We start from the raw sequence: 12,394 nt of genomic DNA on the forward strand, positions 1-12,394 counted from the left end.
GGCTATAGATTGAATCGAGCCTAAAAAAAAACCATTTATTAGAATTCCAAGCAACGGAACGAGTAAGAGGTAGGCCCTGGCCTACATCAGTGATCTTGATTTGCGACAAGCTTTTATTCTAAATCAAGGAAATCAATGGTGTAAGTCTTTCTGGTAACGATCTACCTTCTGATAATTAAGTTTGCCATTGGATAATGCGAAATAACAGGACAACTCATGGAAAATAACTCATTTATTATTAAGGTATGCCTCCGAATTTGACTCGAAATAAGATTAAAAGATCCCATACACTCATGTCATACATACATAATATACGACAGATACAAAACGTTGCGAAAGTCTAGAAAGCTTTGTTTTGTCTGTACCCAGGAAATTGAGAATAATTATGTTCCCAAAGTTCCCATACAGTATGGTTAAAATTTAACGAACGCTATCTATACTTCTGATTCGTAAAATTTAAATTGACTTTAATTTTCTACTTAGTGCGGTTATGAAAAAAAATACTAGATCCGTGAGACCTAGTAATTTTTTCATTGTGGCAATCTGCAGGTAATTTCAGCAGTTTCTGCTAGTGTCGTGTAATGAGGTAGTATCCACTTTTTGTAAAATTTATGGCCATTTTTGTAAAATCAACCTTGATTTCGTAAATTTATATTTTAGCTTTGCAACACACTAATTAATGTCATTACTGTCAATCCCGCATGCATGTTATTTACTTGTCAAAATATTCATCTACATGTGGGGGTTATGTTGCTGAAACATAATCGGAAATATAATTGTAACTAGGATTTTGCTTGATTATAAAAAATAAAAATGAACCAACCTAAAGAGGTAACATTAAAAAAATACTTAATACATTTGTCTCTGTTATTTCGATTGAGAATTACGTACTTAAACAACACAACTCTAATTTTACAGAAAGAACACAACAAGCGTTATTTTGAAAAGGATCAAAAGAATACAGAAGATAGTAGTAAGGGTAAAAATGAAAAAGTGCAAGTATTCAATATTAAAATAACGCCTAACTTAATAAAAGCAAACAAATTTAAGGTAAGTCAGCTATAACAGCATTCTCTAAAATTATTACTCTAAAGTATCAATAGAACTATGGTTGTTAAAAAAAAGTTAATGCCGTTTAATGTTTCGATTTTATTCTCGATGTTTTGACCCATTTATACATATGATGGCATCTAAAACGATGAACTATGTCAATAAAAATCCTAAGCCCTTCGTCAAAAAAGAATCATTGTCATAATAAGGCTTAAAATATAATCTAATTGCAGAATAAAGATACAGTTAATACCATAAGACCTAAGAGGAATAAAAAGTTTGAAGGAAAGGCTCCTATTGATCCAGAGAAACTAGAAGTTCACTCTCGCGGAGAGGGAGTAGGCAAAGGTGTTAGGCATCCACTTCATGCTGAGAAATTAAGGAAAAGAGAAAGAAAGTATAATTATGCTCAGGAACAAGCAGCTAGAGCTGAGATATTGCTAACAGAAGGACAAGGGTAAGATAATATAGCTTTTATAGTTTGGTATTCGTGACCAGAATTTTTAGTTTTACTTGTATATTATCACTGTCAAGGATCCTTATCCGCAAGAATTTGAAGAATCAAGGAAATTAAAATATGTTTATCCAAGTTAGGCTACCAAGTAGCACCACCAAAGCACAGTCAATCAATCAAATCTATAAAACCTATAAATTATGTTCTCATGAGATTGGTTCAACATTAATGCTGCGCATAATGCATGTTACTTAGGAAAAGCCATTACAAGTCAAGTCAATGCCAACCGATTATTATTAAAGCTCTCCACTGTACACGCCCCTGAAAACAACAAAACTGTCTTGTTCGTAATATTCAAAAACAAATCTACCTTTCAGAGGTGTGGAAGTTGAAGAAGGTGGCAAAACAACAGCAATATCACAGAAGATCATAGCCGAGAATGTAGATATAACTGCAGCATCCAAAATATTTGAATTGAACCTTGCCTTTGGACCATACCAAGCTAAATACTCCAGAAATGGACGACACTTGCTTTTAGGAAGTAAAAAAGGCCATTTGGCAGCTTTTGACTGGTTCACTAAGAAGTTGCATTTGGAAATTAATGTCATGGAATCTATACATGACATCAGGTAAATAATGTGTTAAAAATGTAATGAAAAATATAATTAAAAAGATCATATTATTATCTGTAATAGCAATAAAATATCATGCCATGTTATAATCACAAAATTTACATGGATCCAGCACACTTGTAACCACCTTATTGTAAACCTACATTCAAGCAAATAAAATAAAAATCAAAAATTCTGTAAAATTTACCTTGATTGAATAATGAATAAAAACATCTTGTCATTACAGTTGGTTACACACAGAGACAATGGTAGCTGCTGCCCAAAAGGAGTGGTTGTACATGTATGACAACACTGGTACAGAGATTCACTGCATCAAGAAAATGGACAAAATATTGAGAATGGAGTTTCTACCATATCACTTTCTATTGGCCGCTGTTGTAAGTACCCATATTTACAACTAAACATAGTATTTTGCTCCTATTATAAACTTTTAATGCACTGTTGCATTATGTGAAAGTGAGAGGCCTAAATGTATTGTGTATTGCCTTGCATTAAGACCATGTATTTAACTGAACTCTTTTTCAATGTTGAATTTGCCTCATAAAAAGTGTTCATATCTGCCTATCAGTTTAATGGATCATTTCTTGGTGTTATTCTTTTCAGAATGAATTTGGTTTTATGACTTGGCTGGACATTTCCGTTGGTGAAATAGTTGGACACTACAACAACCGTTTAGGGAGAACTGCTGTGATGGCGCAGAACCCTTACAATGCGACCTTATGCATAGGAAACTCCAAGGGTGTTGTCTCTTTATGGTCGCCTACTGTTAAGGATCCTTTGGCTAAGATACTGTGCCATAAGACACCACTCACTGCTCTTGCGGTTGATAACAGGGGAATGTAAGTATTTGTCTACACTACAATTTTCAATATGTTTCCTATTTTGATAACAGAATTATTTACTCTCAATTTGTCTGTATTTTTTTATGTTCAGATCTTCAAAATGGATAAACCGAATTTGTTGATTATTTTTTTATTTGGCGTAAAATAGCTTTCATTTGGGCTTAAAAAAATATATCAAGTTTGGGGCAGTTGTTTTTATGATAAGTTGTTGTATGTTTTTATTGTTAAAGTCTTATAGTATATAATTTTCTGTACAGGTACATGGCCACATCAGGAGTCGACCGAAGTATGAAAATATGGGACATCAGGCATTTAGACGGCCCCATACAAGACTACAGACTGAGGAGCGCGCCGGTAGACCTTGAGTTCTCACAGAAAGACATGCTCGCTGTCGGCTTAAACGAAGTTGTGGAAATATACAAGTGAGTTTAAACTTTATTTAATTACTTTATATTTTGTTTCTCTATTTTTAAACTCGATGTGGGTCAGGTTTATCCTGAAAATCGAATTAAGTTAAAAGCTAAAGACTTAGTACTAATGTGACTATAGTCCCGATTTTTCAATCGTCAGATAACTTTTATCTGAGGTTAAATATGGCCGTTTAACATATTTCCTATACAAAAGCTGTCAAAACGTCAAACATATTTGTCGAATAAAAGTTATCTGGAGATTGAAAAATCGGCCCTAAAAATAATTACTTATTTGCAGTAATTGCTGTACAAAAACAACAGAGAAACCATACCTCAGGCACAGAATGGCAAAAACTATTAACAATTTTAAATTCTGCCCCTACGAAGATGTTTTAGGAATCGGAACAAGTAGCGGATTCACAAGCATAATTGTACCAGGTAAATTAATTTCGATTTCGAATTTCGACCCCTGCATGATAAGGCACATATATTTTCAGTGTGTACTTACTCCATTTGACTCGATTTAACATTAATTTACAGGCAGTGGTGAGCCGAACTTTGACGCGTTGGAAAGTAATCCCTTCCAGAATAAGAAGCAGAGGAAGGAGGCTGAAGTCAAAGCCTTACTCGACAAGATTCCAGCAGAGCTCATTACCCTCAACCCTCTTGATATCACTGAGGTCGACGTACCCTCTATGCAAGAACAAATGGAAGCGAAAAAGAAACTCTTGGTAAGATAAGAGATTTACAGTAGAAGTGTTTTGTGTGTTAACTTTGGTAACATTACTTTTAGTAACAATGCATATTAATAGAAACCTAATGTCTACAATTAGCTTTGTTCAAGTTTATAAATACAATAGTAGTAATAATATAATAGTAAATATTATTTTTTTACATCGGTATTTCTGAAAACTTTAAATATTTTTTTTTTATTTTAGTATCTCAAACCTAAAAAAATGGACTTCACGCCGCGGCATAAGAAGAAGGGCAAGACGAACATTGCGAGAAAGAAGATAATAAAAGAAGTAGCAAGAAAAGTAATTATGTTCATTACTTATAATTTATTGTACCTTATTGTTATAAGGACCAAGAAATAATCAATGTTTGGTATATTATTTACAGGATTTCATTGAACAGACAAAGGAGGCCAAAAAGTTGCTTAATCTATCAGAAGAGCAAAAAGCCAAGAAACCATCATTTGGTGTACTCGATAGATTTGTGCCAACCGTTAAAACTAAAAAACAATAAAATAAAAGAAAATCTTTGTATACATATAAACTAGTCATTTATTTCCTTTTGATAATTTCGATACGATTTAGCTTATTTACATAATATATTTACAATTCAGTTTACAATATAACTTCAACATGATCAAAAATATGATTAATAAAAACGTCTTTCAAAAGAAAGTCAATAAGAATGCTTAGTAACTATAGTAATGTTAACATGGGATGTCATATAAGTCGCATAAACCTTCTGTTCCGTGCAACGAAAATGAGAAATCGTACTTTGTAACTGGAGGGCTCAGTCTTAACAGGTAGTCTGAAAAGTCAGAAGAAAAAATAACGTAAATGTGGCGCATTTTATAACTGAACCAGGTACTCAACTTGGTCATAAGACGATTAGAAATGGAAAACTTGGGCATATCAAGATTTTAAACTTTGAAACATTACGGTAGTTTTAAAAACAATACAACTTGTACTCACTGTTAGGATTAAAGCTATCACCACAACTGTTCTCTGTAAACTTCTGTACTTCACTGTCTTCCATACTTTCATCTTCTGCATCCTAGAAAAAAACATTGATTGGGCTTGAAAATGGAATTGACATTAAGTATGGAAAAATATCATGCCTCGAAACGTTTTTTTTTTAAATATCTATGCAGTCTGAATGCAGGTTTTGACTGCTTTACTAGACAGTAATCTGTCAAACATAGTAACTATCATACTGGAACCCATGATGAATTAATACTATAAAAATGTGAATACTAGAAGTATGCCTTTTTGTAACAATTTCAGTGAATAATGTACCTTTTCTTGTTCTTTATCACAGAGTAGTATCACACCAATGGATTCTGTTGATTTCACGTGTAAAAAATAATGCTGTTCCTCATCCTGAAATTAATGAATTCATTGTGGGTTTAATTAAATAACAGACATGAATTACAAAGATACTGATGATACCATTCAAAACTTGAAGTAAAAAAATTTACAGTATACATAGAGTTGATAATAAGTGTATTGACAAATCTAATTTATAAAATTATCATGTCACAGTGTATGTAATTGAACTCCTCTAAAATGGTTCAACCAATTCTCATGAAATTTTGTATGCATATTGGTTAGGTCTGAGAATCAGAAGACATCATTTTTCATATACCATTTTTTTTAATTCCCTTACTTCCCTTAACCTCGTAACGCCCAAGCATAAAAATATCATAAGGGCTAAATGCCCAGTGTTCATTTTAAATAACATAATAATATATAAATATGGTTCATGCCCAAGCAAGTTAGCTTATTTTGGTGTATGTACGTAATGTACGCTGGGCATTTACGCGTACTTTTTAAAACTATGTTTGGGCTTTAATCATTTCTAATATTATGTACATTATAATGTACAAGGGGTGGGTACGAGGTTAAACTCATTTATATGGCAAATCAATGTCTGGAATAGCTAGTTTGATTATAAAATACTTACACTTTTATGGAGTTTCATAACACCAACCTGCTGAGTATCATATGAGAGACCAGGACCCCCAACTATTGAGTGTTTACGCTTATACTGAAAAGTGAGGGTGAAATTAGCAAAGGTAAACAAAGTTTATTAAGAATGTTTCAGGGTGAAGTATGTATTATCATCAAAATTATCTATAATATGTATTTCATTTGCTTGTGCAATTGTATTGTACATTGAAATTGTGTGTCTCGTCCTTAATAATAATTGTAACACCAATCTCGTAAAAGGACTTTATAAGCTAATACATACCACTTAATATTGTGCTATAGTGACTAATAAAAGCCTTATCTGAATGACACATGAAGTAAACAAATTCTCACCTTATTAGGTATCCCACCGGCTGAAAATTCAGCTCCTAATGGTGCCTCTATTACTAAAACTTGGCTATCTACAAAACAGTCATGTATGTCCTTGTCGGTAACAAAACAACACTCCTTATTATCATTGTCATCTAAAACATTCTTTATACTTTGTTCAACCCAGTGCAGTTGCCTGTTAAGAGAAAAAAGTATACTTTATTTATGTTATTCTAGTAGCTAATGAACTAATATGATTTTAGATGCCGATATTTAAAAGAATAACAGGTAAATCAAAATAAAAGCATATAATCTTATTTATGTTATGTCTACTTGTCTAATTAGTTACTTTAAGTTATGACATTCAACCTAACACGATGATAATTTATTCTTGTTTATTTATCCATAAATGTTATCAAACCATATAAACAATTTACAACAATGCTTACTTGTCAAGTAATCGTTCATGTTCGTCAAGGCGCCCTATTTGTCTTCTCAGTAATATAACTTTTTCACCAATATCACTTGTATTGCAATCAGGTCCTGTTCCCCTGTGAAATATTATGCCGTTTTATTGCCTTTTGTCTATATTTAACTCGCAACTAATGACTCAAATTATATATAACACTCACTTCCATTGTATACTGTTCTTACTTCTTTTCTCTATCAAACCGATACCTTCTAAAACATTTGTGATATCATATATCCTCCTTTTTTGTCCAACCGCCAGTAAATTTGTCGCCTAAAAGTATAAAATCAAAGTTATTAAACACAATTATCATTATTCAAAATATTTATTTTTCGTGCCCAAATTCGCTTGACAGATCAATGGGAGGCAAATCAGGCTAAACTTACGATTTTCAAATCCAAAACACCATCCTTGGCCTTTTGCAGCAAAGAAACAAATCTCGTTGTAAGTAGACCTAAAGACTTTTCGTATCTTTTATATCTTAAGTCCGTCATTGTCAAAATTCACTGATAACTTGTAAAATCCCTTCTCAATAAACGGAGATTTCGAGTGAATTTTGCGTCGCGGCGGGACATTAGGTTGGTAGCCTTGGTTTCTTAAATCATAGTCAATACGATACCATAATCTAAGACACATTATCAAAGATCTAATCGATTATGTCTAAATTCGAAATCTTATTAATTTTATAGATATTTTTTAAACATACTATTAATCTTGAATATTTTAAAACATTAACGTTAACTAAATTAAAAAAATGTGTTGTATTTGCAAGACTTCGAATAATCGCCTAAGTCGTAAAAATACTCTTGTACGTACTGAGAAATGTGGAATAACATATACCTATTTAAAACGAGTTGCATGGCTGTTGTAATGTTAAATTTGTAAGAAGCTACAATGTGGAATTAAATAAACAAAACATATAAGATTTTACTTATTTAATACTTGTTGTCTAGTATCTTTTACTAAATATTTCTTTAAGCAGTTCACATTTTTCTCTTTCTATTTGTAATGTATCTCGATATTCTTTTTCTTTTAGCTGAATCTTTTTTAACTCTAGAGTTTCTTTAATCTCCAACTCTTTTTTACGTAGTTCCAGTTCTTCTTCACGCAATTTCAAATTTCTTTCGTAAATTTCATCCCTCCACTGCTTCTGTTCTTCTTGCCTCCTTAAATATTCTAACCATTGCTTTTCCAATTGTAATTTTCCCTGAGACCTATCACACTCTATTCTGTTGGCTAGTCTTATCTTCCTCATTTCTATAACAGCTTTGCTTTCTTGAAATGGTTTAATATTGTGATCATTTATATTCAGGTCAACTTTATTACTATCTTTCTTCCTGTGTAGGAGTTCTGTTAATGTGTAAGAATCACAATCTACATGGTATTGTGCATAAATATCATTCATTATTTTAAAATATTTAAACTTGTCATGATGCCCGGTATCAACACATTGCTTATACTTTTTTGTTAATGCATTTATTTTCCACCTTACTTGATCTGGTGTCACCTAAAACATAAATGGTTTAAGCACTCGCTTTAGAGCAATTACAAAGTTATTTGTTATCATTTATATTACGTACTTACCTCTATGCCATATTCCATTAGGCTTTGTGATATTGCCAACCAGATTCTTGTTTTCTTTTTTGGTGTTTCTAGCATTCCTAGTTTGTTTTCATATAGTTTCAGTAGTGTTGTTGTAGCATTAGTAGTCCACACTGCACCTGAATCCATTTAAAATTAAAAAGTCACAAGTTACTCAATTAAATTGTTTACAACTTTTAACATAATTAGGTTGATATATTGTAATAATTCACTTACAGGGTTTCTCGGAACCATCAATTGGCTTTGATTCTGAATTAACTGTATGAACTTCATCAGTGCTTTCACAGATTTCTAAATTGTCTTGGGAAGCTGAAATAAAAACAAATTAGAATCCTTTCACATAACTTAATCTTAATTCTCATTCTGCTAACATAAAAACTGGTAACCTTCTTCCAGAATGCAATAAGTATCAGTTTCTTCACATACGTCCATTACAGGTTTGTTTTGAATTATTTTAGACCTTATTATTTATAAAATTTGTTTTGTGTCTGTCTGGGTGACACTTGGATTATTATTAGAGCATAGACATTAGACAATCTGTGTTGTTTTAGCTGATTTGTATGCATGCACGATACTACTCACCAAATCGATTCCAGGCGAGATCTGATTGTCAAAAAAACATTTAAAAACTGGACAAGAACTTAAGTTGCATGTATGACCCAAAGACATGTATGACCAGAATTTTTGAAGTTAGTATGCTTAGTAATTTTTGTAACTGTCATTGCCACCACTATCTCCAGCTACACTATGTCCACGGAACCTATAGGTATACCCCTAGAGGGACTGTCTTGTTTGAAGTTTAGGAAAAACGTCAATAATTATTGTTTGTTTATTTTTGTCAGTCACAACGTAACGTACTTACGAAAATATTATTTGGGCCTAAATATGCGTTATTGGCAAAACTTATATTCTGGATGTGTACTAGAATAACCACTTCAAATGAAACAATAAAATTAGTATTTCAGTTACAATGGACAAACAAAAATTAATCTTGTGGTTAAGCGAAACAGCTCAAAGTACTGACGAAAGTGATTCAAGCGAGTGGAGTGATGTATGTACGGTGAAACAAGATGTTTCTGAAGAAGAGGACTTTAGTGACAATGATGACGACTCACTATTTTTTCCGTTAATGCAATATTTAGTAAGATTGCGAAGAAAACGTGTTGATGATTATCTGCATATAATAGATTCTTGGACAGATTCCGAATTTAAAAATCGATTAAGATTATCACGGAAGACTGCTTACCGGCTTATTGGTAAAACGAAAACTCCAATTAACTTTTCATTAACCAACTCTTCTAATACTATCCACATTACTTATTTGTTTCAGATGAATTAGAAAAATCTGGGTTCATAGCATCGCATAAGTTTGGATTAAAACCTTTGGAGCCTAAACTTTGTATTTACATATTCCTCTCTTTTATTGCAAACACTGAACCACTGACACCAATAGCAACACGATTTGACATTTCCATTTCATCAACATTTAGAGTTATTAGAAGAGTGGTGGCTTGGATCCTTACAAAATTGGATGATGCTATAAAGTGGCCTCAGAGTTATGAAGAAATAAGCTACTTATGTGATTCATTTAACACCAAGACTGGTATTACTCACATGATTGGAATTATTGACTGTACCCACATTAAAATTGAGAAACCCAAGAATGCAAGAGAGTATTGTAACCCTAAAGGATACTTCTCAATTATTCTTCAAGCCACTATTGATGCTAATTTGAGGTTTACAAATGTTTTCTGTGGTGAACCAGGCTCATCTAACTGTGCTAGAGTTCTCAAGAAATCTCCTTTGTATAATACTGCAACACAAAATAGGAATTCTCTATTTCCACATAATACCTTTTTAGTTGGACATTCAGGATATCCATCTTTACCTTGGCTCATGCCTCCATTTAGAGAAAACAAAAGACTGACACCTCAGCAAAGAGAATTTAATGCCTTACACACATCAACAAGGAAGTTGAGTGATAAAGCTTTCAGTTTATTGAAGGGGAGGTTTCGTAGAATAAAACTATTCACTGTGTATAGAAATATAGCCTTTATAACTGATACAATTGTGGCTGCATGTATCTTGCACAACTATTGTCTCAATGAAAATGATCATTTGGAAGAACATGAATGATTTATAAATATTTTGCTCTAAGCAATAAGTATTTTCTCATGGACAATATTTGTGGTTCCTTCTTTCAGCATGTAAACATGTTGCAGATTTTAAATAAGTCTTTTGTATAAAATGTAGATTTCACAGCATCATGTTAAACAATATTTATAAGTATAAAAGTGCAATTGCTATGAATGGTTACTATTGCCTCATTAAATCCTGATCAGCCAAAAGCTTTCTCAAAAGTGCACATTTTTCTCTTTCAATTTTAAGCATTTCTTCTTGTTTTTTCTCTTTGAGTTGTAATTTTTTTAATGCTAATGATTGTTTAATTTCTAATTCTTTTTTTCTTAACTGTAACTCCTCCTGTCTTAGCCTCAAATTTCTTTCATACCTCTCATCTCTCAATTGCTTTTGATCCTCTTGTTTTCTTAAATATTCTAACCATTGTTTATCCAGCTCTATTTTAGCTCTTCTTTCTGTCCTCAATCTTCTGAAAGGTGTTGAGCCTTTGAGGGTCAAATTATTTCTTTTACTTTTATCTTTATCTAAGTCTTCTGAACCACCTGGCATTACACCAGATGCTAGTCTGTAGGTTTCAGAATTATCTGAGTAGCGTCCCAAAATTTGGTGCATTTCATTAAAATATTTAAAACTCATGGCCCCTTGTCCATTGTCTATGCAGTCTTTATACTTTTTTGTAAGAGCATTTATTTTCCATCTGACTTGATCTGGGGTCACCTGAAATATATGATAATTATTATATACTAGAAAGCTGCATAAACACAGTAGAGCTTTAATTAAACATAGATGAGCTCTGTTAGCTACCTCAACACTCAATGATTTTAATTCCTCAGCAATAGAGAGCCACATTTTAGATTTCTTCTTTGGGTTGTCCAGCATATGGATTTTAGTTTGATATAAACTTAACAACAAATTAGTTGCATGTTTAGTCCAAATGACATCTGCAATAAAGAATACTGTTAAGTGTTTATTCTAGCAAAAACAACTTCATTACCTTATTTCAGTACATACTTTGCTTATTGCTCTCATTAACATCTGTTTCTTCGTGTGTCACAGTTATTGTGTGACTAAAGTTATAGTTATTCATATTCATATTCGGTTTATATTGGTTTGCTGAAATACATAAAACAATACATTGAAATCTATCCTTGGTTATAAACAAATTTTCAAATTTGACATGTATTTGTTTATTAGCTTACACTGGTTATCTAAAATAGCCAAAACGGCAACATTACTATCAATGTTTTCATCCATTATGTGTCGACAACTTGGGCGTTTTCCAACAAGTACAATTACAGTGCACGGTAACTTTTATACTAGCCGCAGATTGACCGTGTAGACCAACCTCTAACTTCAAAGCTTTATAATATTAAAAATCGAGTAACAACATGTATGATACTGCAACATGTCGTGTAATTTGTTATTGCATTATATTGATTTCATGAAATAAATACAGCGTTCTCACACAGATATTAAACACAAAGGGCACACAGACGTCAAATTGACATTTGGCGAAACACAGTGCTGTTCTTGTCATTTCTATTGAGCCTATAGGGTTAGACTTCGGTTTCTTATTCCAAAGTATTATAAACTAGTTTTTCAATAATATTTACTTGGAGATGCATTGTTTCTTAGCCTAACATAACCTAAACAAACTATGTGCAACTTTTGTGCACGATTAAAGGTTTCCCTTTCTGTAGAAAATTGAAGAGTACTTGTTTAAATGTAATTTACAAAAAGACTTAAAAGAGACACTTCTAATGG

General features: G+C 32.3%; 5 protein-coding genes across 5 annotated transcripts; 2 read left to right on the top strand and 3 right to left on the bottom strand.

The window, feature by feature from the left end:
* Positions 1-693: 693 nt before the first annotated feature.
* On the top strand, positions 694-4,666 carry LOC113504504 (WD repeat-containing protein 46). Its single transcript, XM_026886836.1, has 11 exons — positions 694-831; positions 919-1,050; positions 1,284-1,507; positions 1,882-2,133; positions 2,363-2,513; positions 2,740-2,975; positions 3,236-3,400; positions 3,687-3,826; positions 3,929-4,119; positions 4,327-4,425; positions 4,511-4,666. The coding sequence occupies exons 1-11, from the start codon at positions 814-816 to the stop codon at positions 4,634-4,636; spliced, it is 1,734 nt and encodes a 577-aa protein (XP_026742637.1). The 5' UTR covers positions 694-813; the 3' UTR covers positions 4,637-4,666.
* LOC113504507 (transcription factor E2F5-like) lies at positions 4,651-7,485 on the bottom strand. The gene is made up of 8 exons (XM_026886838.1): positions 7,276-7,485; positions 7,053-7,162; positions 6,870-6,971; positions 6,445-6,616; positions 6,086-6,169; positions 5,419-5,502; positions 5,095-5,176; positions 4,651-4,930 (listed from the first exon to the last, which is right to left on the bottom strand). The coding sequence occupies exons 1-8, from the start codon at positions 7,381-7,383 to the stop codon at positions 4,830-4,832; spliced, it is 843 nt and encodes a 280-aa protein (XP_026742639.1). The 5' UTR covers positions 7,384-7,485; the 3' UTR covers positions 4,651-4,829.
* A 324-nt stretch (positions 7,486-7,809) lies between these two features.
* On the bottom strand, positions 7,810-9,045 carry LOC113504508. The gene is made up of 4 exons (XM_026886839.1): positions 8,878-9,045; positions 8,708-8,800; positions 8,474-8,610; positions 7,810-8,396 (listed from the first exon to the last, which is right to left on the bottom strand). The coding sequence occupies exons 1-4, from the start codon at positions 8,921-8,923 to the stop codon at positions 7,839-7,841; spliced, it is 834 nt and encodes a 277-aa protein (XP_026742640.1). The 5' UTR covers positions 8,924-9,045; the 3' UTR covers positions 7,810-7,838.
* A 33-nt stretch (positions 9,046-9,078) lies between these two features.
* On the top strand, positions 9,079-10,856 carry LOC113504506 (protein ALP1-like). The gene is made up of 2 exons (XM_026886837.1): positions 9,079-9,747; positions 9,822-10,856. The coding sequence occupies exons 1-2, from the start codon at positions 9,462-9,464 to the stop codon at positions 10,625-10,627; spliced, it is 1,092 nt and encodes a 363-aa protein (XP_026742638.1). The 5' UTR covers positions 9,079-9,461; the 3' UTR covers positions 10,628-10,856.
* On the bottom strand, positions 10,638-12,375 carry LOC113504509. The gene is made up of 4 exons (XM_026886841.1): positions 11,830-12,375; positions 11,642-11,743; positions 11,435-11,571; positions 10,638-11,347 (listed from the first exon to the last, which is right to left on the bottom strand). Exons 1-4 carry the CDS (start codon positions 11,882-11,884, stop codon positions 10,808-10,810), a joined length of 834 nt encoding a protein of 277 aa, XP_026742642.1. The 5' UTR covers positions 11,885-12,375; the 3' UTR covers positions 10,638-10,807.
* Between the last annotated feature and the right edge of the window lie 19 nt (positions 12,376-12,394).

The sequence above is a fragment of the Trichoplusia ni genome, chromosome 22 (genome assembly GCF_003590095.1).
Source record: "Trichoplusia ni isolate ovarian cell line Hi5 chromosome 22, tn1, whole genome shotgun sequence".
In the NCBI taxonomy this organism is placed as follows: domain Eukaryota; kingdom Metazoa; phylum Arthropoda; class Insecta; order Lepidoptera; family Noctuidae; genus Trichoplusia; species Trichoplusia ni.